Below are 26101 nucleotides of genomic sequence, written 5' to 3'. Positions count from 1 at the left end.
GCTGCACACTTCCTGTAATCCTTAAACAGATTATATCTGCTCATCATGATTTACATTTTCTCAGGAAAAGATCTAGAAATCTTAAGAGAGAGTCTGTGACTCTTCAAGAAGGTAACCTCCTATCTTGGAAGAAAGCTCAGACTTGCGTTCACTTCACAGGTGTTTGCTTGACACCCCTTCCTCCTCCACTGTTCTTGGCTAATTCCTGATGTTTTTGGACATGAAAACTCTGCCCTGTTTTTCAGTGTCACCACACAGAGGAGGAGGTTTGTGAGTAACTCAAGCTGTGCAAAGAATGTTCCTAACGCATTGGGAAAGGTTTTAAGTGAATTATTAGGGTCACCGATTGAATTCTGTGTCTGCGCAAAGGAGCCGATGCGGAATTTACGTAGCAAAGGAAACGTGTGTACCTGTATTTCAGATCCCTGTCTGGCGAGGAGTTTGGAGCGTGGCCAGCACCGGGCAGTGGAGCTGTTGCGGCATGAAGAGCGGTGACGGCGGTCAGTGCTGTCCTTCCCTCTGTGTGTGTGTTTCTCTTTGCCTGGCTTCCGCTCCTTCATCATCTGAACTCTGGTCTGATCTCCTCCTTCAGTGTGAGGACTGCCTGGCGAGGGGAGGGGGGCAGGTGAGCGACTCTGGGGCACAGTGAGGAGCCTCTGATGGTTGGTTGGGGGCCCCTGTGACTCTCCCTCACCAGCATTGTGTTTCCTTCTGAGCTTCTCTGCACAAGGCTTGCGACTGAGAGACAGCGACTGTTATTCTTCTAGTTACTGTTTGATATTTAAGGTGCTGTTTACATCTCAGGACTTGACATAAGCTGTAGAAACCATCATTCGTATGTACGTTTTGTGTTGGATGAATTTAGCTACATAAAAAGGCACAGTTTGCCTCTAGCCCCGACCGTCCTGCAGCCTCTCGGTCAGGCCTCCCTTCAGTGTCTGGGTCACAGCGGATTTCTTGTCAGTCACCTTCCAGGTGCTCAGCCCTTTCCACAGCCCTGTCTCTCCTGCCCTTCTCCCTCACCCTACTTGTCATTGCCTGACTTTGCATCATTCTGGATTAGTTCACATCACTTCCTAGCTAATTGTTTGATGTGTGCTTTTGGTAGTTCAAATCCTGGAAGGCGTTGTTAGGAACAAAATTAAGTCTTTTCTTCTCACACCCCCTATTTCTGAGGTAGAGGGGACCAGGAGAGACAAAGGTGCCGGACTCTGCATGAGGTTTTCTCACCTCTCTACTCTGCACCTGGCGCTGTTCTACCTGCTGGGGGCAACGGTGGTTTTTAAAAGAAGGCCCTGCCATAGGAGAACTTAACATAGTGATGGTGGGATGGACTCAAACCAGAGAAGGGTGCTCCAGGAAGAGCACAGGCAGGCGAGGGCGGGGGTGATGGCAGTGTGCGAAGCATGCTCCGGGAAGACCTCTTTTAGGGGGAGAGGACCTTTGAGCCCCGCCCTGCAGGGTCTGGGGGTGATGGAGTGGAGGCCCTGAGTAAGAAGCAGCAGGGCCTCCACTGCTGTGGGAGAGGTTGGCCCCTCCGTTTGAGCCCATGTCCTGTCGTAAAGCCCCCTTCCCAGCCTTGATCAGGTGCCCGCTCTGCTTGGTTTCTGCTCGCATTCAGGTGAAGGCCTTCCAACTGCCAGGCCCCGCCCTTTCCCCCCCGCAAAGTCTGTGTCGTAGAAACCACTGATGCTGGGCTGGGCTGGGCTGGGGTGTCCCCCGCTGACCCACCCGGGGGCTCTGTGTGATGGCTCTTTGATCCGTGTGGCCTGCACCCCGCCCCCACAGATGTAAACCAAGGGACTGCGTTTTCATCCAGGGCCACGGCTAACTGAGCCTTACCTTGTGGCTCTCGTGCCACAGAGGCAGCGGCGGAGGGAGCTGTGTGCTGTTTGGTGAGAGCTCCGGTTACTCTGCCGCAGGCCATGTGCCACATCTTGGAAGTAAAAGGACTCTAAACACTCTTCCAGCAGCTTCCAGCCACAGCAGCAATTTCAAACCTGTCACTGGTGGGACTGCCCTGTATGCCGGGGGGAAAGGTGCTGGTGTTGGGTAAAGGGACCCTCAAAAAGACAGAGCAGAGCAACCCAGATAGCCCTGGTCTGTGACCCAGAACATTTCAGGGGTAGAACAGGGACCAGCCACCCCGAACGGAGTCTGTTTGCCTCCTCTGGAATGTGCTTTGTTTCCAGGGTGGCCGTATCAGGTTTTCTGACCATATCATGGAAGTGGCTCCGGTTCTAGGTTTCTGAGTTCGCCTCTCTGCGGTGGGCTCTGGCTCTGAGTCTGGGTCCTCCGCCTCAGCTCGGCCAGGCCTGGGGGGTGGTTTCTCCATGTGAGTGGGTGCTGGCACTTCTGCATGGGAGGTAGTTGACGCTGTTGCCACCCCTGGAATATGTGAGTCATGGCTCTCCACCCTCAGAAGGTGCTACGGTTACTCTCAGACGTGGACCAGATCTTAATTTATGGCCTTGGTGGAAAGACTACCACGTCCAAGGGTGAGCCAGGCAGGGGTGCCGGTGGCGGCCCTGATGCCCTCGGTGTACTTGGCAGCTCTTGGGGAGCACGTGGACTTTGAGTTGAAAGCAGATACGCTTCTGTATTTTAAAGGCGGTGTTGTGGAGAGTTGGAAGAACAGTCCGTGGCGCTCTCCGACCTGCCCCAAGATGGAGCACGTGTCATGACATTGCCATGGCACTGCCATGGCTGCCACCTTCGCCTGTATGGTGCTTCCAGACTTTCTCTAAGGAGATTGCAGATATCACAGCACTTCACCTCTAAGTGTCCTTTTCTTCTAAGGAAAGGCAAAGGGAGGAATTCCCTGGCGGTCCAGTGGTTAGGTCTTGGCGCTTCAGCACTTGCATTGCCGTGGCCTGGGTTCAGTCCCTGGTCAGGGAACTAAGATCCCGCGTGCCGCAGAGCGTGGCCCCCCCAAAAAAGAAAAAGAAGAGGCAAAGGGATGTTCTTCTCTCTCACCAGCAGTCCAGCTGTGAAGGAAATGAACGATAATCCCTCATCACATTCAGTGGCCAAGCCGCAGTCCGATTTCCCTACTTGTGTTTATTAGCTTGTTTGTTCCAAACCAGAATCTAGTCCAGGTCACTGCACTGAGTCTGTCTCTTTAGACTTTTTTATTCTGGAACAATAACCCGCCCCCATTTTTTTCCGTGACACTGACTTTTTGAAGAGACTAGGCCAGTTGTCTCGCGAATGTCCCATGTTCTGGGTTTGTTTGCCATTTTCCTTTTTGTCGTTTACAGTTGACCCTTGAACAACACGGCAGGCGGTTGGGGGCACCACCCTCCGCATAGTCGGAAATCCGAGGATAAGTTATAGTCGGCCCTCGGTGTCCACAGCTGCTTCCCATCCTTGGATGCCACCAGCCGGGGACCTGCACGTCTTCACGTGGGTGGTGCCGGGCTTCCTGTTTGCCGCCCTCAGAGGCTGTCCTTTTGGGACTGACGCCCACTTTCTAGGGCTGTTGTTCTTTCTTTCTGTGTTTCATCTGTGTTTCCCTTGTCCGTTACATTCAAGGAAGACAGGAAAAATGCTGAATTCTCTCCTTGTATTACCTCTTTCTGGGGAGCAGTGGCTGTAATATTCACCTGCGCTGTGGCAAATGTTTTTATTTGTCCTTTTTCTTCTCTGAGTATCAGTGCTGACTAACAGGTTTTCATTTATTCGTTACATCGTAGTCTAGTAAAGTCCTCTGGTTCTGTTTTCTGGTGTTCAGATGGTTGTGACTGACCCGTCGGGAGCCCCGGCGAAGCCGGCTCCGGGTGCTACTTCGGCATCATCCTGGCAGCACTTCCCTTCTGCTGCCTTCCGTTCCTTTGCCAGAGCTGCAGCGAGCTCTTTCTGCAGAGCACTTTGCTTCCCTTTGGTGCAGAAGGTATTTAGAAACCAAGATCTAGGTATTAGATCTGTTTGTTGTCTCTGGGTATTACTGCAGCTTTAAGTGTTGGTTTGGTGCACAGAGCTAGGAAATGTATTTTTACAACATCAAGAGTTATATTTTCAATGCAGATTTAAAATTATATAGTTTCACTTAATTCCTTTGATTTTTAAAAAATGTCCTTTTTTTTTATTAATTAATTTATTTTTGGCCGCATTAGGTCTTTGCTGCTGCATGCGGGCTTTCTCTAGTTGTGGCGAACGGGGGCTACTCTTCGTTGCAGCGCGCGGGCTTCTCGTTGCAGTGGCTTCTCTTGATGCGGAGCACGGGCTCTAGGTGTACGGGCTTCAGTAGTTGTGGCGCACGGGCTTAGTTGCTCCACGGCATGTGGGATCTTCCCAGACCAGGGATCAAACCCGTGTGCCCTGCGTTGGCAGGCGAATTCTTAACCGCTGCGCCACCAGGGAAGGTCCCTCTGTCTTTTTCTTATCCTGAAATTTTTGATTTTTTTTTTATTAATTTTTGTTGGAGGATAGTTGCTTTACAATGTTGTGTTAGTTTCTACTGTACAGCTACAGATATACATATATCCCCTCTTTTTTGGATTTCCTTCCCATTTAGGTCACCACAGGGCATTGAGTAGAAAATTATGATTCCTTAATGCCATTGGCATAATTACTTATTTGTTTTATGCTAAAGTACACAAAAAATGGATAAAATGACAATATTATGTTATGACTGCTAATGAAATCACTTAGCAAAATTTAAGGTGTTTTTTTGTTTTTAAGTTCTTTTTGAAGGTACGATCAGAAATCTCACTTGCATTCCTATCTCCTCCACTCTTTATAGGCAACACTTTTGTTTTTTTTTTGGCTACATTTGGTCTTTGTTGCTGCGCGCAGGCTTTCTCCAGTTGCGGTGAGCGGGGGCTACTCTTTGTCGGCGGTGCGCGGGCTTCTTATTGCGGTGGCTTCTCTTGTTGCGGAGCACGGGCTCTAGGCGTGCGGGCTTCAGTAGTTGTGATACACGGGCTCAGTAGCTGTGGCTCGTGGGCTCTAGAGCTCAGGCTCAGTAGTTGTGGCACACGGGCTTAGTTGCTCTGTAGCATATGGGATCTTCCCGGGCCAGGGCTCGAACCTGTGTCCCCTGCATTGGCAGGAGGATTCTTAACCACTGCGCCACCAGGGAAGCCCCTATAGGCACCTTTTTTTTTTTTTTTTTTTTTTTTTTTTTTTTTTGCAGTACGCGGGCCTCTCACTGTTGTGGCCTCTCCTGTTGCGGAGCGCAGGCCCAGCGGCCATGGCTCACGGGCCCAGCCGCTCCACGGCATATGGGATCTTCCCAGACCAGGGCACAAACCCGTGTCCCCTGCATCGGCAGGCGGACTCTCAACCACTGCGCCGCCAGGGAAGCCCAGCAACCGTTTTTATCTCTACTTTATCCTGCAGAAATAAGCACACACGCGTATATTTGTAACTAGCCCATGGAAAGGATCCTCTGATTAGCTACCTCTACTTTTAGGTGTTTTCGGCTTTGAAACTAAAAAATGTAAAGTGAATTTCAGAAAATGTGGGTTTTGGATGCCTCCTTTCTACCCCTCATCATCCTCTCCCTCCAGTCTCTGCTCATAATTTCGGAGCGCCGTGCTCACTGTTCAAGTGTACCTGTATTTTCTTAATCTCCTCGGTGCTTCAGAGCAGTCCTCTAGCTATCAAGAGATGAGTGGGGCTGAGTGAGACTGGGCACCCTTCGCCTTGGGGGGCCAGGGGCTGCAGGCAGCACCCACAGCAAGGAAACTGATGGGATTTGTTCTAGAAGGACCGTTTCCCTTATTGCCATTGATTGCCCTATTTACTACTCATGCTGACTGATTTTATTTTAGACTAAATCTGATTTGCTGGAGAACAGAAGCAGAACCACGGAAAGGCTGGTTCCAGATGCCATCCAGATGCACGGTGAATAGGTAGCCCTCACCTTTCAAGGCCAGAGTAGCCTCCAAAGTTTTAGGGCAGGTGACAAAAACCAAATTGTTATTCACACACATAGAAAAGTATCAAAAATGCCTCAGCAACATAATCCTTTTGTGGTTGGAAAACTAAAGCTAACGTGCTTTTTTGTCTTTTTTAAAATTTGGTGCTAAAATAGTAGAAAAATTATTTTCTTTAGTAGTAAGCTGTTAGAGCAAATGACAGCATTTTTCCTAAAATAGAAACAACAGGGACTTCCCTGGCAGTCCAGTGGTTAAGACTGCATGCTTCCAATGCAGAGGGCCCTGGTTCCATCCCGGGTCAGGGAACTAAGATCCCCCATGCTGTGCGGTGTGGCCAAAAAAAAAAAAAGAAAAAGAAACATCTTTGTTATCTATGATTTTGAAATAATATGTACAAAACTAGCCCAGTAGTAGAGAAATACATAAAATAGAAGGTGAAAGTCTCTCCGGATGACCACGTTCCAGATGCACATTCACACGTGTGGGTGCATTTACACCCCGGGCCTGCCTGACCCTCCCGTCTGTGCCGAGGGCAGTGGGGTGGGGCCTCCCTCCTGCTGGGATGGTCCTTGCCTGTGTCACGATAGTTTCATGAGGTGTTTTTTTGTGTGTGTGTGTTTTTAAAGTTGGAAAAAATATTTTATTTTATGTATTTATTTATTTTGGCTGCGTTGGGTCTCCGTTGCTGCACGCGGGCTTTCTCTACTTGTGGCGAGCGGGGGCTACTCTTCGTTGCAGGGCGCGGGCTTCTCATTGCGGTGGCTTCTCTTGTTGCGGAGCACGGGCTCTAGAGCGCAGGCTTCAGTAGTTGTGGCGCACAGGCTTAGTTGCTCCGTGGCACGTGGGATCTTCCCAGAGTAGGGCTCAAACCCGTGTCCCCTGCATTGGCAGACGGATTCTTAACCACTGCACCACCAGGGAAGCCCCTCATGAGGTTTTTAAAATCCTTTTTATCTTTTTTTTTTAAATAAATTTATTTATTTTTGGCTGCTACTCTTCGTTGCGGTGCGTGGGCTTCTCATCACGGTGGCTTCTCTTGTTGCGGAGCATGGGTCCTAGGCGCGTGGGCTTCAGTAGTTGTGGCTCGCGGGCTCTAGAGCGCAGGCTCAGTAGTTGTGGTGCACGGGCTTTGTTGCTCCACAGCATGTGGAATCTTCCCGGACCAGGGCTCAAACCCGCGTCTCCTGCATTGGCAGGTGGATTCTTAACCACTGCGCCACCAGGGAAGCCCCTCATGAGGTTTTTAAAAACCTTTTTTTCTTAAAATATAGCACAGGGGGACTTTCCTGATGGTCCAGTGGTAAAGAATCCACCTTACAATGCAGGGGACTCAGGTTCGATCCCTGGTCAGGGAACTAAGATCTGACATGCCACGGGGCAACTACTGAGCTCGTGCGCCTCAACTAGAGAGCCTGCGTGCCGCACACTACAGAGCCCACGCACCCTGGAGCATGCGCGCCACAACTAGAGATGAGAAAAGCCCGTGCCTCACAACGGAAAAGATCCTGCATACCTCAGCAGAGATCACGCGTGCTGCAACTAAGACCCAACACGGCCTAAAATAAAAATAAAGTATGGCACGGAGACAAACTGCATAAATCAATAGCTTGATGGATGATGATAAGGTGGACACTTTTGTAACCATCCCTTGGGTGGAATCCTTCCACGTGCCCTATCCCAGCCACATCCCTCCCTTTGATGCCAGACACTTCCCTTTCTTCGTAGTTTTACGACGGGATTGCACGTCTTTAAGCAGTAGTTAAGTGTTGCCTGTTTTTCACGTGACGTTTCAGTCCCTTACCTACAGGGCACCCCCTCCTCCCGTGGGAGTTTGGTGTGGAAGAAGCCAGGTGGGTGGACTCGTGTTTCTCAGTCTGGATTTTGCCAGCCACGGCCCTCAGGTGTGGTTTAATGTGTTTGCCTGCTCTTGGTTCCTTTAAATTGGTGGTGGATCTAAGGCCTGATGAGGTTCAGCCTCCTTCCTGGCTGCTGTGTTGCTCCCTTAGGAAGGACCTCGTGTGTGAGGCTCTCGCTCTCTTTGCTGTTGGCAGCCAGCGATGCACAGACCTGCAGGCTTTAATCAGTGAAAGTTATGGGACAGGGACGTTCCGGCTCAGTTACTGCGTCTTTGTTCATGAGCTGGGCTTGGAGTAAGAGGACCCTGTCCTTAGCTCCTCCGTGGTTATCTGGTGCTGTAGTTTATGTAGGAAACTGAAGAAGAATGCTTGCTTCTTTATCAGTTTCCTATCATCCTCCAAAGGTGACCAATCGAGCCTTTTATCTCGGTGTCATGCACTCCTAGATTTAACATATTTGATGTGCTTTAATGCATTATTATGACGGTCCTCATTTACGTTCAAATTATCTCATTTTTTTGGACAGTGGGAGCCCTTACAAGTTGGCGCCTAGATCCTTCTGACACAATTCTCGTCCTCTCTCAGAGGTTCCTTGCTCTCTGGTGTGCCAGAATGTTCTAGGCTCATTTTGTATTCTTCCTGCCCAAGACCTGCAATCAGCCATTCCTTCAAAAGCCCTGGTCTTCTTTAATGGGAAATGATGTTTCACAACTATAGTCCGGATGTCAGGTAAGCTCATTCCCATTGGGTTGGTCACTGTTTTTAGGCCTTTGCAGTGGGCAGAGCTGGGATGGGCGTCCTGCTCACCGGCTGTAGGATGTGCATTTGACCTCTTGCCCTGGGCCTCGGTCTCTGTCTGAGGACGCTGCTTCTCAGGGACATGGGAGGTGACGGTCTTGTGCTATTGCTGGCCACTCCTGTGCTTCACTCTCACTGCACACACCTCAGTCTCCGAGTAACAGTGGCTGTGTCGTTACTGAGAACAGGTTGATACTTTTTGCCAAAGACTTCTCATCGTCTTCCCATCCCTCTTTGCAGTGATTCGGGCTCTACGTGGAAGCGCGGTGACCATTGCCTACTGTGCTCTCTCCCGGAGACCCTCACTCGGTCTTAGTCCTGCAAGGAAGTGTATACTGAGCGCTCACACGGTCCTTTCATCAGTGTTTCTCTAGACTTTTTGGTTGAGGTTCGTTCTCTGTTAGATTTCTCCGGGAAGACTCAAGGAAAAATATTTCCTGAATTCTTGCACGTTGATAATAGTTTTTCTGTGTCCCTTATACTTGTAAGCCAGGTTGACTGGATATAAAATGCTTGGCTCACATATTTTTTCCTCAGATATCTTAAATATGTTATTCTGTTGTCTTATAGCATAAAACATTGCTGTCAAACTCATGACAATTTTATTTTCTTTCCCTTGTACGTGACCTTGGTTTTCCCCTCAATGGCATTTCTTTTTTTTTAAGTCCAGTGGTTTTCCTAGAATGTACCTCAGTGTTAATTGTTAAGGATGGATTTTCTCAGCTTTACGATATGCTCTTTCAATATACGTAGTTTTACAATTTTTATTTCAAAGTGTTTAGTATTCTCTTCTTTTGCTTTGTGCCCTCCTTTTTCTGTGGGGGATGCTCTGATTATACATGTGTTGGATCTTCTTTGCCTGTGTTTTCAATTGGCCAGCTTCTCCTGAGTCTTTTTTAGCTCTTCATTTCTTCTTCATTAAAAAACTTTATTTTCTAAACTCTTCTGTTTATCTTAAGAAATCATCTGTGGGGTTTATTTGTTCTTATGTTGCTTCTTAGTCTTTATTCTTAAAATGGCATTTTACTTTTTGTTTTTGAGCGTGTGTGTTTATTTTGCTGAAGATTTCAGGTTACAGGGAGGCCGTATACACGGCCCACGGCCACCACCCACCGCCCCGTTTTGCTGGCTTCATTCTCTTGTTTGAACAGATAAGGCTCTTTCTCTTTCTTCCCCCTCCAACTTTCGCCTTTTTCTCTCCTAGCCTCATGATTTGCGATTTGTAAAATGACATTTTACTTTTACTTGTAATATTTTCTTAGGATCCATAACCTCATTTCAGTGTTTTTCTATTCTGATTTATTTTGTTCTTTTGTATTATTTTCTTAATTTCTTTAGCTTCTTTTGAAATAAGTTATAGTTTTCATGTAATTTGTGCTTATATTTTTCTAGTGTGCTTTCATTATCTATAGAGATGTTTTTCTGGTCTTCGTTTTTTTTTTCTCTCTTATCCTTTTGTAGGATTTGACCTTAATTCTTTTCTGTTGCTTATTGTTTTAGTTTTCTAGTGCTGCTTTAACAAATTGTCACAGAGTGGTTGAAAACAGCATAACTTTGGAGGTCAGAAATCTGAGATGGGTCTCACTGAGCTTAAATCAAGATGTTGGCAGGCTGCCTTTCTTTCTGGAGGCTCTAGCAGTGAATGTTTCCTTGCCTTTTACACTTTCTAGAGGCTGCCTGTGTCCTTGGATGTGGGCCCCCTCCCTTTGTCTTCAAAGCCAGCAACACTGCATCTCTCTGACCTTGTGAAGTCTCTCTTCTGCCTCTTCTTCCCACTTTTAAAGGTCCTTGTGATAACATTGGGTCCACCCAGATAATCCAGGATAGTCTTCTTATTATCCTGGATCAGTAACCTTAATTCCATCTGCGTCCTTATTAATAATCCTACTTTGCTGTGTGACCTAACACAATCACAGGTCTGAGGATTAGGACGTGCACTTCTTTGAGGACCGATCACTCTGCCTGCCACACTCATTTTTATCTGATACTAGTTTTGTTTTGTTTTTTAAATAAATTGATTTATTTATAGTTAATTTCGGCTGCATTGGGTCTTTGTTGCAGCGAGCAGGGTCTACTCTTCATTGTGGTGCACGTGCTACTCATCATGGTGGCTTCTCTTGTTGTGGAGCACAGGCTCTAGGTGCACGGGATCCAGTAGTTGTGGCTCACGGGCTCAGTAGTTGTGGCTTGTGGGCCCTAGAGTGCAGGCTCAGTAGTTGTGGCTCACAGGCTCGGTAGTTGTAGCTCGCAGGCTCAGTAGTTGTGGCTCATGGGGCTTAGTTGCTCCGCGGTATGTGGGATCTTCCTGGACCAGGGCTTGAACCCATGTCCCCTGCACTGGCAGGCGGATGCTTCACCCCTGCGCCATCAGGGAAGTCCTAATACTAATTTTTCACATTCAAGAAGGAGAGGTGGCTGAGGATAACTTGTCCTAACTCATGGTGCTTCCTATTCTGCAGTCTTTATCTACTAATGAAAATGTGGCGGCTTCCATTTTTATGTTTGACGTTGTGTATCTAGGAATATCTGTAGTTTTCTTGTTATGTCTTTGGCTTTGGTACCCAGGTGATACTGACCTCTTAGAATAAACTGGAAAGTATTCTATCCTCTTTCAAAGAGTTTATGGAGTATTGATATCATTTCTTCTGTAAATGATAAAATTCACCAGTGAGGCCATCTGGGCCTACATTTTTCTTCATGGGAAAATTTTAAGTTACTAATTCAATGTCTTTACTTGCTATAGGTCTATTCTGATTTTGTTACTTCTTGAGTCACTTTAGTTAATTTGTTACTTTGTAGGAATTTTTCCATTTCATGTAAGTTGCTGAATTTGTTGGTAGACAGTTGTTCATGGTCCTGTCTTATATTTCATTTAGTTACTTTTTTTTGTTGTTTTAAGGTTTTTTGATGTGAACCATTTTTAAAGTCTTTATTGAATTTGTTACAATATTGCTTCTGTTTTATGTTTTGGTTTTTTGGCCGTAAGCCATGTGGGATCTTAGCTCCCTGACCAGGGATCAAACCCACACCCCCTGCACTGGAAGACAAAGTCTTAACCACTGGACCACAGGAAAGTCCCTCATTTAGTTTCTGAGGAGGCAGTGGTAATGCTCCCAGGTTTTCGCAATCTATGTCTTCTTTTTCTCTTGGTTAATGTAGCTAGGGATTTGTCAATTTTGTCAGTGTTTTCAAAGAACCAACTTTCAGTTTCATTGAAGTTCTATATCACTTTTCTGTTTTCTATTCCATTAGCATCCACTCTAATCTTTATTATTTCCTTTTTCCTACCTTGGTTTGGTCTGTTCTTTTTCTAGTTTGCTTTTGTTTTCTTTTTATCTGGAGGTGAATGTTTACATTATTGATTTGAGATATGTCTTCTTTTCTGATATAGGTGTTTAAAGCTATAAATTTCTCTCTGAGCACCAGTTTAGCTGCATCTCATGTATTTTGGTTTGTCGTGTTTTTATTTTCATTCAGATGAAAATACTTTCTAATTTCCCTTGTAGTTTCTTTTTGACCTGTGGATTATTTAGCAATGTGTTATTATTTCCAAATATTTATTGATTTTTCAAATTTTCCTCTGTTACTGTCTTGTAATTTAACTTCATTCTGGTTGAAGGATATGTTTGTATCATTTCAGTTCTTTTAGATTTATTAATACTTGTTTTATGGCCCAGCCTCTGGTCTGTACTGTGGAATGTGTTGTGTGCAGTTGAAAAGGGTAAGTATCGTACTGCTGTCGGATGGAGCCCTGTGTAGATCTGCCAGTTCAAGCTGGTTAACAGCACTGTTCAGGTCGTCTGTGTCCTCACTGACTTTCTGTCTTGCTGTTCTAGTTGGCCTCCCTTCAGGTTTGCTGGTTCTTTCTTCCGCTGGCTACCAAGCCCCTCTAGTGAATTTTTCGTTACAGTTACGCATTTCAGCTCCATAATTTCTAAGTTCATCATTGGTTCTTTTTCATAATTTTTCTCTCTATACTGATACTTACTTGGGGAGACATTGTCCTACTTTCCTGTAGTGTCTTTATATGTGGTTTCCTTTAGTTCTTTCAGCTTATTAGAGTAGCTGATTTAAAGTCTTTGTCTAGTAAGTCCAACCTCTGGACACCCTCAGGAACAGTTTCTTGGTTTATTTTTCCCCCATGTGTGGGCCATACTTCCCTGCTTTTTTTTTTTTGCGTGTCTTGTCATTTTTTTGTTTTTGTGGAAAACTGGACATCATTTGTTATTGCTGGGGGTTTGTTCTGTTTTTGCCTGTTTGTTCCCTTAGTGACCTTCCTGGACTAATTCTGAAAAGGCTGTACTCCTTGTAGTGTTTGGACACTTCAGTCTCTGCCTGGTTAGCTTGGTGTCAGTGATTTCCTGAAATCCACTGAGCTGAATGATTTCCTTAAACGCTGCCAACAGATGCGCCCGCTATCTTTGCCAAGAGCTGCCTGTGCGTGTGCCTGTGCCTGTGCGTGTGCGTGTGTGTGTTGGACCTTCTCCTTGCACAGGGCTTCAAGGTCAGCCAGAGGTGAGAGATGGGGTGGCCCCGCAGGTCTCTCCTGGGCTTGTCCTTCTACAGCTGCAGGGATGTGTCAGAGCCTTTCACAGCTCCCTGCAGACATCGCGTCCCCCCCATCTTCCTTCTCAGCCTTTGGCCAGGCTCTCGTTTGCCCCACTGGAGTTGCAGGGTTAGGCAACTGTGATGATACAGAAGTGCAGCTGTTTGTTTTTCAGCAGAAGCCCAGGGAGAGGGCTTTTCCCACTGAAGGCTCTGAATCGGGTCAAATAACTACCGTGCCCTGTGAGCAGGGCTTTTCCAGGGACCTGTGACGAAGGTCACATGGTGACAGTGCTGCAGACAGTGGGACTTTCTGAGGGACCGCAGGCCAGGTCTGCCCCTCTGGTGGCTGCAAGGCTGCTGTTTTCACAGCTCCCGTGGTCCTGTGGTTCCTGTGGGGAAGGATGGATGGGAGTGAAATGTTCTAACGAGCTCCCACAGTTTTTCTTAAGTAAATGCTCCTCAGATTGCTGCAAGCCTTGGCTTAAGCCCCAGAGTTGTGAACAGTTTGATGTTGACACTGCCTAGCACTGCCTTTGCTGTCCTGCAGCCACTGGGTCATGGAGGTCCTCACCTGCCACTCTGAGCAGTGCCTGCGTCGTGAGAGTTCTCCTTCTCTACCCTTCCTTTGCTGTTTCTTTTGTCCCTGAACTGCTCAATTCAGAGTCTGTTCCCAGCAGTTCCTCTTTGAAACGGGTCTTTGTCCTGGAGGAGGCATGGGCTGGGTGGTTTTTCTCCAGCCTCTTTGGACCTTACGCTGGACCACTGACATACGTCCACTCTGATGAGTGCAGAAAGCTCCTCCCAGTGTCAGCAGCTTGGTCCTCGGGGCTCCCGGTGAATACCTGTTGGCTACTTTGGGACTATCAGTAATCACATGCCCAGGGCTGCTTTCTTTTTCTGCCTGTACAGATCTAATACCGCATGGGCCTTGCATACATTCTTGGTTTGTCCTGTTGGCTTATATTTTGGAGTGAAGGAAATCCCTCGTCAGGTTTGTCTTCTTGTTGGTCTCATCCATGAGCTTGTGGGTTTGCTCTTTTAGTTCTGCGCTGTATTACCAACTGAAACAATGAACTTAAGTTCAAGTGAATAAATAACTACACTTAAGAGAAAAAACTGACCCAAGAAACTCTTGGACACAGTGCTTGTTTATATACCCTCAAGCCCCAAGACAAAAATGTATAAACTAATATTTCTGTTCAAAAGCTTGTGTTTCCTTGGTGGTGTGGGTTAGCATTCTGAAACTACTTTCTGAATATTGAAGGATTGAACAAATGAGCAAATCTTTTAAGGCTAGTGGGAGCCAGATTTCTTGCAATTGGAGAAAGAAGTTACAGATACGGAACTGGGGAGGCTCGGGTGATCCTGGGAGGTTGGATTGAAATTGGAGGCGTCAGCGTGAACATGTGGTTTTTATCCACCTGTGCGTGTGCATGTAGGCGTACGTGTGTATTAATGGTTTTTACTTAATTCCATTGAAAGGGCCTAGAAACAAAGGCACCGCAGTGACAGCGGGCGCACCAAGCACCTCACTCTTTACCCACCATTACTGTTTTGTTAACTCTTGTCGTTTTCTGTGCGTCACTGAATTTCCAGGTGGGATTATTTCTGCCTGAAGAACACTCTTGTATTTGCTTCAGTACAGGTCACCTGGTGACACATTCTGTGTTTGATTTGTCTGACGGTGTTTTTATTTCATATTAATTCCTGCAGGAGTATTTCTGCTGAGTATTGAATTCTGGTTTGGCTTTTCTTTTTCTCACAACTATGAAGATAGCATTCCTTTGTCTCCTGGTTTACGTTGCTTCTCTTGAAAGGTCAGTAGTCTGTCTAGTTATGTTTTCTTAAAAGAATTCCTATGGAAGTGGTGTAATATATACTAGTGTGATGACCTGTGCACTCATCACCTGGCTTTAACAATTACCAGCTCAGGGCTGCTCTTGTTTCATCTGTGTCCCTCCCCCCACCCAGTTATGTTAAAGCAGGTACCGGAAACCATATTTCATCGGGATAGTTTTCAGTAAGTATCTTGAAAAGATGGGATTCTTTGAAACGTTTTATCTACAGTATTTTTATACCTTGATAAACGAAGAATTACTTAATATCGAATGTTACTTCAGTATCCAAGTTTCCCACATAGTCTAAAAAATGTTATTATACAGTTTGCTAATTCAGACCAGGATTCAAGTATAATTTGTTAAAGAAGCTGGGTTGTTTGTCCTGTAGAGTTTCCCAGAGTCTGGATTTCGGTGGTATTTCCATGTGCGCCTCCCTCCCTGGTCACTTTTATCTGCTTTATCTCTTGTTTTTAACACTGTTTGTTTCTTTTTCTTTAAATCTTGCTTGGGGTTTGTAGGGACTCTCGAATCTGTGCTCTGAAGTCTTTGATCTGAACTGCCTTTTTTTTTTTCCTGGTTTTTCTCTGTTGTGGTTTATCACAGCATACTGAATAGAGTTCCCTGTGCTATACAGTAGGACCTTGTTGTTTATCCATCCTATAGACACTAGTTTGCACCTGCTAATCCCAAACTCCAAATCCTTCCCTCCCCCGCCTGCCCTCCTCCTTGGCAACCACAAGTCTGAGTCTGTTTTGTAGATAAGTGCACTTGTGTCGTATTTTAGATTCCACGTATAAGTGATCTCACGTGGTATGTGTCTCTGTCTCACTCACTCAGTGTGATCATCTCCAGGTCCGTCCATGTCGCTGCAGTCACAGCCACATCTCTTCTTCTTCCTGCACTCCTGTCTTCTGTGCACCGCTCTGGCCCCCCAGGGCTTCCAGTACTCACTTCTGCATGTGAGCAGTGGCCTGTCTCCACCCGTGTGCCCTGGACGTGTTTCTCACCCTCTCTAAACCTCAGGGTCCTCGTGTGTAGAAGGAGAAATCGCAAACTGAATCTTCCTCAAAAGATTTTCATGTGGTTTAAGTGAGACAACGCAGGTTGAACCCACGGTAAACAGTCACTGTCAGCTCTCTCATTCTCGTCACGCCGTGCTCTTGCCCCAGGAGCATCTCCAGAGAGAGTCAGAGTCAACCTGGGATGTAATGTTTGCCATGAAGGGAGAAGAGCTGGTTTCTCCCAGACCCGGAGAGAGGAATGAGGACGAGGCTGCCCAGGACTGAGAAGACATCCGGGCGCCGAGGCCGTAAGGGAAGGAGCTGCAGGGCAGAGTGACCTTGAGCCTGTGACCTTCCTGAGCGTACTGAGGTCCAGCACTTCCTCACAGAGGCCTTATAACCTTTATTACATAGGGAACTGTGTCTTCCGTGACTAAAGCAGTGTGACCTTTCCTTCCTGACCTGCCTCTTGCCTGGACCCCCAGTGTGACGCTGGGTGCAAGTGTGAGGCAGGGGTGGGGGGTCCTTGCCTCGTTCCTGAGCTTTCCCTGCCCAGCGTGACGGTAACCGTAGAGTGCTCCTAAAAGCCCTCATAAGGTTGAGGAAGTTCTCCTCTCTTCCTACCTTGCTGAGAGTTTCTGTCGTGAATAGGAATAGAAATGATGTTAAATGTTCTTCTGCATCTAATGACATGACTCTATGGTTTTCCTCCTTTTTTCCATTAATGTGGTGAATTCTGTTGGTTGAACATTGAAGGTTAAACCAGACATGCTTGTGATGAACCCCTCTTACTCACGGTGTATTATCTTTAATGTGCTGAATTTGATTTGTTAAATTTTTAAGAACTTGCTACATTTTCTTAAGGTTTTTCTATGATCATAGGGATATGAATCTGATTCTTTTCTTCTAATGTCTTTGCTTGTTTTAGAGTCAGGGTAATACTGCCTCATAAAAAAAAGACTTGGGAAGTGTTTCTTCTATTTTCTGGAAGAGTTTGTGTTTCACCAGGTTTTTTTTCTTTAATGTTTGGTGAAATTCACCAGTGAAGCCATCTTGGCTTGCAAGTTTCTTTAAGGGAAGGTTTTTAACTACAAGTTCAGGTCTTAAAAGAGATAGAGGGCTGTTCAGGTTATCTCTTTTGTGAGTTTTTGTAATGTGTGTCTTTCCAGGATTTACCCGTTTCATCTAAGCTGCTGACTTTACCATCATAAAGTCACTCATCTATTTCCTTACTATCTTTTTGCATCTGTAAGATCTTTGGTGAAAAATCCCCTCTTTAATTCCTGCTATTGGTAATTTTATGTCTTTTTTTTCTTTAATCAGTCTGTAGAAGTTTGCCAATTTTGTTGATCTGTCCAAAGAACCGGTGTTAGGTTTCATTGATTTTTTTTCTTTTTTCCTCCCCTGCCTCTTCGCCCACGCCCCCAATTTCAGTGATTTCAAATCTTTTCTTTATTGTTTCCTTCCCTTTGTTTGCTTTGGGATTAAATTTGCTTTACTTTTCCTTGTGATTTTTTTTCTTTAACCCTCAGCTTAATATAGAAGTGTTATTTATTTGAAGATGTTTAGGATTTTTCCAGATATCATTCTGACGTTGATTTCTCATTCAGTTCCCTTATTGTCGGAGACCATTCTTTGTTTGATTTCAGTTCTTTTAAATTTATTGAGATTTGCTTTACTGTCCAGAGAACAGTCTGTTTTGATGAATGTTTTGTGTCCACCTTTAAGTGATATTCCGTTGTTGTTTGGACTGTTCCATAAATGTCATTTAGGTCAAGTTGATGATAGTGATTGAAAGTCTTCCGTTATCTTTACTGCTGTTCTGTGTAATTGTTAGTTAACTACTGAATGGGGGTGTGAAATCCCATCTGTAATTTTGGTCAAGTCTCCCTTTAGGTCTGTCGGGTTTGCTTCATGCATTTGGGAAGTCTGTTGGTAGCTGTGTGCACGTCAGATGCACTGGCCCCTTTGTCCTTTTATGTGAGGTCCCCGTCCCGCTTCTGTGTCGTTCTCGCCCCCCGCCTCACGCTGACTTGGGCCCAGCCTGCTCCCGGCCGGTGTTACTGTACTCCCCCCTTCCGTCCTTTCGCTTTGAACCTGTTTGTGTCTTGATGTTTAACGTGTTTTTTGTAGGCAACATATAGTTAGTCTTAGTTTTTTACCCAACCTGACAATCCGTGCCTTTCTTAAAATACAACTTTATTGGTTGTGTAGGCTGTGTCCTGTGTCTTCTTTCCTCTGATGCTCTGCTCCCAGAATGCTTCACGTCTGGCCACCGATATGTGGTCTTGTGTCCACACTGGCCGTTCTCCAGCACCAGCTGGCCGCCCCTCAGTTCAGTTCTGACACGACCGCCTGAAGTCATCCTCAGATTCCCCGGGTCAGGGCCCAGTCCCACAAGACCGCTCCCATTCAGACACCAACCGCAGTTGTCCCCTGTATTTCTGACCAACGGCTTAAGTCTGGGTTCCCACAATAAAGTGCTAGGGTGGCTCACAGAACTCAGGGAACCCTTACTGACATGTATTGCTTTACTGTAGGAAAAGGATACGATAAGGGACACAGGTGAACAGCCACGTGAAGATGCACAGGGCGAGGTCTGGGAGGGTCCTGAGTGCAGGGGCTTCTGTCCTCCTGGAGTTGGGGTGCGTCACCCGCCCGACACGTGGTTGTGTTCACTAGCCCAGCAGTTCCCCTAACCCCCGGACAACTGGGATTCTATAGTGGTTTCATCACATGGGCGTGATCAGTATTAACTCAGTCTCCAGCCCGTCCTGGGGGGTGGGGGTGTGGCTGAGAGTTCCAAGTTTCTGGCCGCGGCTCTTTCTGGTCATGGGCCTCCATCCAGGAGTCACCTCGTTAGAACAAGAGATGTTCCTGTCACTCAGGAACTGCCAAGGGTTTTAGGAGCTCTGTGTCAGAAACTGGGGGCACAGACCAGTGTACATACATATTTCCTACTTTTTCACATTGGGTGTAATTGACATACAATAAACTGCACTTACTTAAAGGGTACAATTTGTTCAATACACACACTTGTATCATGTTTACATACATAAACAGTTTGCTGCCAACATTTGTGGACAAATCGTATGAGCATAGGCACTCACATGCAACTAATCTTCAGCAAAGTTACAAAGGCATCCTTTTGTTGAGAAGGATGGTCTTTTCAACAAATGGTGTTTGCACAATTAGATATTCATATGCAAAACAATGAATTTGAATCTTTCAAAGATCTAAGTATAAAATATAAAACTTCTAGAAAACACAGGAGAAAATCTTTCTTAGATACAACCCCAAAAGTACAGTCCATGAAAGAACAAATTGGTAAATTGGACTTCACTAAAATTAAGGGCATTTCTTTTCCAAAAATACTGGTAAGAGAATGAAAAGACAAGCTACAGACTAGAATCATATACCTGATAAAGGGCTTCTTTCCAGGCATGTAAAGAACTCTAAGAAAATACACAATCTGTGAAAACGTGGGCAAACCACGTGAACAGATGCTTCACCAACGGAGAGAAGCAAATGGCAAATACGTAAAATGTTCAACATTATCAGTCCTTAAGGACATTGCCAATAAGGCCGGAATAAGATACCTTTACATACCTATTAACTAGAAGGGCTAAAATTAGATTGATGGACCTAATGGCAAATACACACGTAAAATGTTCAACATTATCAGTCCTTAAGGACATTGCCAATAAGGCCGGAATAAGATACCTTTACATACCTATTAACTAGAAGGGCTAAAATTAGATTGATGGACCTTACCGAGTCTTAGTATTTTCTCTTTACCATCTTTTTCTCCCCTTTTGGATATATAGTAATGTGTATATGTTACTCCCAAAGTCCTGATTTTCCCTCCCCCCTACCTTTCCCCTTTGGTAACCATAAGCTTGTTTTCTATGTCTGAGAGTCTAATTCTGTTTTGTAAATAAGTTCCTTTGTATCATTTTTTTAGATTCCACATATAAGTGATATCTTACGATATTTGTCTTTCTCTTTCTGACTTCACTTAGTATGATCATCTCCAGGTCCATCCATGTTGCTCCAATGGCTTTATTTCACTCTTCTTTATGGCTGAGTAATGTTCCATCGTGTATATGGACCACACCTTCTTTATCCATTTTCTGTCGGTGGACGTTAGGTTGTTCCCATGTCCTGGCTACTGTAAGTAGTGTAGCTATGAACACTGGGATGCCTGTATCTTCACCTGTGGTTTTCTTTGGATATATGCCCAGGAGTGGGATTGCTGGATCACATGGTAATTCTATTTTTAGCTTTTTAAGGAACCTCCATACTGTTCTCCATAGTGGCTGCACCAATTTACATTCCCACCCACAGTGTAGGAGGGTTCCCTTTTCTCCACACCCTCTCCAGCATTTGTTATTTGTAGACTTTTTGATGATGGCCGTTCTGACAGGTGGGAGGTGGGACCTCATTGTAGTTCCGATTTGCGTTTCTCTAACGATTGGTGACGTTGAGCATCTTTTCACGTGCTGTTTGGCCATCTGTTTGTCTTCTTGGGGGACATGTCTATTTAGAGGGTACTTTCATTGTGTAACTGGTTTGTAAAAAAGTCAAGGAACAGACTTTTCTGTTTTAATTTCCCATTATGGAATTCCTTTCTCTGCATACACTGAGACTCGTATATCCATGACAGTGTAGATTTGAAATGTGACTGAGTCCAGTGTCTGACTTGATCTCCTCTTCTGTAGATAATGCAGAAGGATCGCTGTGCCACCAAGATGACGGCGATCCTGTGTCTGAGACAAGCAGGTCCCCGCGGCATGAATGCGTGTCTGCACCGTGGAGTGTTTAAGAGTAGAACTTCTGGAAGGCAGCGGTCCGCACCCTGATGACGCGCTCACCAGTTCCCTGGTCTACTCCTCAGTGAGATGTATGATTAGCCATATTCATGAGCATCCCGGAAGATAGGATTCTCTTGAAAGAACTGGAGATAATGTACATTTGGAGGCACAGAGGAGCGTTTGCCTCAGTTTTCTACCAGCCCAGGCGGTCAGCATCGTGAGGCAGCCAGAATAGTTATGGTCAGTCATGGAGAGTCACCAGGAGACGCGTCCCGAAGCGGGTGGGGACTTTGCTTCTGATCAGATACATTTTAAAATAGAAGAGGAAGATGACGATCACATCGCTGACCACAGTTTGGAAAGAATGGACTTTAGAAACGAGCAGGAGAACAGGAAACGGGCTGGCAGCGGGGATGAACGGGCAGAGGGCAGAGAGGCGAGCTGTGGCTGCCAGCCCCCGGGGAGGCGCGTCTCTCCTGACCCCGAGGACGACTACGGGGCTCTATTGTCACAGTATAACAGCACCCTGTACAGCGTGGCCATGGAGGCCGTGACGCAGAGCCTGCTCTCCGGCCGCGGCATCAGCTCCAGGAAGAAGTCCCCGGCTTGGAAGCATTTTTTCATCTCGCCCCGGGATAGCACGAAGGCCATCTGTACGTACTGCATGAAGGAGTTCAGCAGGGGCAAGAACGAGAAGGACCTGAGCACCAGCTGTCTGATGCGGCATGTGAGGCGGGCGCACCCCACCGTTCTTGTGGAGGAAAACGGCAGCGCGCCGGCCCCGGCCCCCCTCCCTGCTCCTCTGCCGCGGCTCCCGCCGCCCACTGATGCCGGAGACCCGGGCACCGTCCTATCACCTGGCAAACTCGTCCCCAGAACGGCCTCTAAGAGCCCATCTCCCCATCAGGTGACAGAGGAACTTGGCTCTGTGGTTTCTTCCGAAGAGGCCCCCTCCGACGTGTCAGTCTCTGAGAGGTACAGCAGGGATGAAGCCCTGGCGGGGCCGCCTCCCCAGCCCTCCAGCCTTCACTGCGACGAGCCTGCAGAGAATGGGGCTGAGAAAAACCTCCCCCTGCCCAGGAGCGCATCCGGGTCCAGGAGGAGGTCTGCCGTCTGGAAGCACTTCTACCTGTCGCCCCTGGACAACTCCAAGGCCGTGTGCATCCACTGCATGAACGAGTTCAGCCGGGGCAAGAACGGGAAGGACCTGGGCACCAGCTGCCTCATCAGGCACATGTGGCGGGCGCACCGTGCCATCGTGCTTCGGGAGAACGGCGGGGGCGCCGGCGTGCCGCCCCCCTACTCCGCACCCCCAACCCTGCTGCCCACCCCGCCGCCGCCTGACGGAGAGCCCAGCCCCACGTCCTCGTCTCCGGGGAAGCCGGTGCAGGACTCCGCCTCTGCGCCCTCCTCCCCCGACCGGCTGGCGGAGGACCCGCCAGCACACTGGAACCTCGGAGACACGCAGGTGGAAGACACGTGGGCGTTGTCCTCCTCTTCTGACGTGGGTGAGGCCTCGTGGGCGTCCTCTCCCGAGAAGCAGCCGGGCGACACGCCCAGCCCTCGCCCACTCGAGTCCGGTGCCGTGTTCCAGCAGAACAAGAAGGTCATGAGGAGGCTGAAGTCGGAAGTCTGGCATCACTTCTCGCTGGCCCCCACGGACAGCCTCAAGGCCGTGTGCAGGCACTGTGGCTGCGTCATCAGCCGGGGCAAGAAGGGCGACGTGGGCACGAGCTGTTTGATGCGGCATCTCTACAGGCGCCACCCGGAGGTCGTTGGGAACCAGAAGGGCTTTCTGGGGGCCAGCTTGGCGAATTCGCCATACGCCACCTTGGCTTCTGCGGAAACTTCCTCCTCCAGATTAACTGACCTGCCGACCATGGTCACAAAAAACAATCAAGTTATGTTTCCCGTCAACAGCAAAAAGACCTCCAAGTTGTGGAATCACTTTTCTATCTGCTCCGCAGACCCCACGAAGGTCGTGTGCTTGCACTGTGGCCGGACCATCAGCAGAGGCAAGAAGCCGACCAACCTGGGCACCAGCTGTCTCCTGAGGCACCTACAGCGGTTCCACGGTGGCGTGCTGAAGCCCGACGCCCCCAGGACGGCGCCACCCTCCCCTCCTGGTGCCCGTGGGCCCCTGAGCTCAGAGTCGGCAGGCGCCTCCTCCTGCGATGACACCAACGAGAAGTTTTATGATTCGCATCCAGTTGCCAAAAAAATAACAAGTCTCGTTGCTGAAATGATCGCACTTGACCTCCAGCCGTACTCGTTTGTGGACAACGTTGGCTTCAATAGGCTGCTCGGATACTTGAAACCTCAGTACTCTCTGCCCCCTCCGTCCTACTTCTCCAGGACGGCCATCCCAGGTATGTACGACAATGTGAAACACATCATCATGTCACATCTCCAGGAAGCCGAGAGCGGTGTGGTCCACTTCACGTCTGGAATCTGGATGAGCAGCCAGACCCGGGAGTACCTGACCCTCACCGCCCACTGGGTCACCTTTGAGTCGTCGGCCCGACCGCACCGCGAGGACCACCACTGCTCGGCGCTGCTGGACGTGTCGCAGGTCGACTGCGACTACAGCGGCGGCAGCGTCCAGAAGCAGCTGGAGTGCTGGTGGGAGGCCTGGGTGACGTCCACTGGCCTGCAGGTGGGCATCACGGTCACCGACAGCCCCAGCATAGGGAAGGCCCTGAACGAGGGGGCCCGCTCGAGTGTGCAGTGCTTCAGTCACACGGTCAGCCTCATCGTCAGCGAGGCCATCAAGAGCCAGAGGATGGTCCAGAACCTACTCAGCACTGCACGGAAAATATGCGAACGGGTCCACCGGTCGCCCCGGGCGAAAGCAAAGCTGGCGGAGCTGCAGAAAGAGTACGAGCTGCCGCCCCACCACCTCCTCCAGGACGTCCCATCCAAGTGGAACACGTCGTTTCACATGCTGGAGCGGCTTATCGAGCAGAAGAGGGCGGTGAACGAGCTGTCTGTCGAGTGTAACTTCCGGGAGCTCATCAGCTGCGACCAGTGGGAGGTGATGCAGTCCGTTTGCCATGCGCTGAAGCCCTTCGACGCCGCCAGGCGGGAGATGAGCACCCACGTGTCCACGCTCAGCCAGGTCATCCCCATGATCCACATCCTCAACAGGAGGGTGGAGATGCTGTTTGAGGAGACCATGGGCATTGACACCATGCTCAAGTCCCTCAGGGAGGCCATGGTGAGCCGCCTGTCCGCCACCCTCCACGACCCCAGGTACGTGCTGGCCACCCTGCTGGACCCGCGCTACAAAGCCTCCCTCTTCTCTGAGGAGGAGGCGGAGCAGTATAAGCAGGACTTGATCAGGGAACTAGAAACGCTGAATTCTACCTCAGAGCCCACGCCCGTCTCCAACGGATGCAACCCGGGCTCCCCACCGCGAGACTGTGCCGGCGAGGAGAGCCTGTGGTCTCTCATGGCCAAGATGAAGAAGACCGAGCCCAGAGGGAGGACGAAGGTCCCGGAGGACATGGTGCTCGCGTACCTGGAGGAGGAGGTGCTGGAGCACAGCTGTGACCCGCTCGCCTACTGGAACCTGAAGAGGGCGGCCTGGCCGGGCCTCTCCACCTTGGCCATGCGGTTTCTGGGCTGCCCCCCGAGCATCGTTCCCTCCGAGAGGCTGTTCAGCACACCCACTGAGAACGGCAGCTTTGGCCAGTCCCGGCTCACGATGGAGCATTTCGAGAAACTTATTTTTCTGAAAGTGAATCTTCCCTTAATATGCTTCCAGTATTGAAGCTCACGGTGGAGCCACCAGACGAGAAGCAGCATCTGTCCCGGGCTGGCGGCTCGCTGCGGTCGGGGCCCTGCGGGACAGCAGGCCGGGCGCTCAGGTCCACGTCCACGGGAGGTTCCCGTCCCGGCCCTCGCCGTCATGTCCACATGTGCCTTACCCAGTCCTTCAGGCCAGGTACCACGGTGTGTTTTTTAAGAAGTCCAGTAGAAACAGCCTGTCTTGTCAGTTATGAAATACAATGATTAGGTTTTCATTCGTAACTGTAAAATTTTTTAAAAGTTGGGGGTTAGGAGTTTGTTTTACTAGAATGGCGGAGGAGATATAAGCAGTTTTATTCAGTAGGCTCTTTATTCGATTATGTAAAAACCACAAATCAGGTACTGTACTTTAGTTTAAAATTGCTTTAATTGCAACAAAACCGCTCTTGTGGCTGTCAGACAAAACCTGTGTACAGGAGGTGGAGTTCAAGCCATCCCGACTGAGCAGTTCCTGGCTGCAGGCTCCAAAGTACGTTCAGGGGACGGCGAGTGTTCTGGGAGGTGACTGTTTACACGACAGAGACGTGGCTTTCGAAGACAAGCCTGCACTCACACGTATCCCGGAATGTCAGTCATGTAGGGTTCAGGGGAGAGAGCACTGCCGTTTCAGGGGTTTGCCCTCGGTGCCACGTGGGCTGTTAGCTCGGACACATCCCCGCCATTCACAGTGAGCGCCGGTGGTGCCTGCTGTGTAGCTAGTGCGCAGCGTGACACGTTTACAGCATCCTGTTGATGGAATCTCCAAGCCTCTGACTCAGTGGCTCTACACCATGAAGCTATCTTGAAATTTGTGCAGTGACCCCCAATTCGATCAAATTATGTATACAGTCCTTTTTAGAAGAGGCGGCTTATTCACAGGGAAGAAGATTGCTATAATACAGTTGTAAGAATAGCCTTAGGTGTTTAGATTTTGTTTTTGATAATAGGGAAGATTCAGCCATCAATGGGATATTTTAGAATCCCAAGGACATCAAAATGGAGTATCAGTCATCAGGTTTTTTTAACAATAATACGTCTTCAAAGTTTTTGCCTCAGTGTCTAGAAAAGGGTTCATTTTCTTATTTCGAACCAGGTAAATACTCTGGGTGAAACAAGTCACTGATTTGCCTGTGGCCTTTTAGAAAAGTTGGCGTTTTGTTCAGATACTGTACCTGTTGTTAATCTGAATTTGCATCGACTACGTTTTAGTGTATTTATAAATGGTGAACCCAGTTTCTGAAATTAAACTTTTTATTTGCAATTTTCTACTGCTGGAGGACACTGGCTTTTTATTCTTAGGATAATAAGACAGTCCTACTCTTGGGTGCCAACATACACAGAAACCACATTCATGCAGCCTTTGGACTTTCACCTTAGCCCCAGGTGGGACCCAGGGGAAGTGGAGGAGTAATTCTTACAACAGCATTTCTGATAGCGGCAGTGATGTATGAGAACTCTCCGGGCCTTGTGTTCAGAGCGAGTGCTGTGCAGCCTGTGGTGCTGGAGGGGAAGAGCAGCCGCTGTGGAAAAGAGTATGGAGGCTCCTCAAAACATCACATGCTACCGTATGAC

At 48.0% G+C, this 26101-nt stretch overlaps 1 protein-coding gene across 4 annotated transcripts; it reads left to right on the top strand.

Moving 5' to 3' along the window:
- ZBED4 (zinc finger BED-type containing 4) lies at positions 1-25797 on the top strand. Of its 4 annotated transcripts, XM_024737493.1 has the most exons (4): positions 1-500; positions 8268-8470; positions 8780-8927; positions 20648-25797. In XM_024737493.1, exon 4 carries the CDS (start codon positions 20988-20990, stop codon positions 24510-24512), a length of 3525 nt encoding a protein of 1174 aa, XP_024593261.1. In that variant the 5' UTR covers positions 1-500; positions 8268-8470; positions 8780-8927; positions 20648-20987; the 3' UTR covers positions 24513-25797. The 4 variants fall into 4 exon arrangements, with proteins under 4 accessions (XP_024593261.1, XP_024593259.1, XP_024593260.1 ...); XM_024737491.1 differs by lacking the exon at positions 8780-8927; XM_024737492.1 differs by lacking the exons at positions 8268-8470; positions 8780-8927.
- The last annotated feature ends 304 nt before the right edge of the window (positions 25798-26101 follow it).

The sequence above is a fragment of the Neophocaena asiaeorientalis genome, unplaced genomic scaffold (assembly GCF_003031525.2).
Source record: "Neophocaena asiaeorientalis asiaeorientalis breed wild unplaced genomic scaffold, Neophocaena_asiaeorientalis_V1.1 scaffold242, whole genome shotgun sequence".
Classification (NCBI taxonomy): Eukaryota; Metazoa; Chordata; class Mammalia; order Artiodactyla; family Phocoenidae; genus Neophocaena; species Neophocaena asiaeorientalis.
Note: the sequence above shows the minus strand (reverse complement) of the source record. Positions and strands in the feature narration are given on the sequence as shown.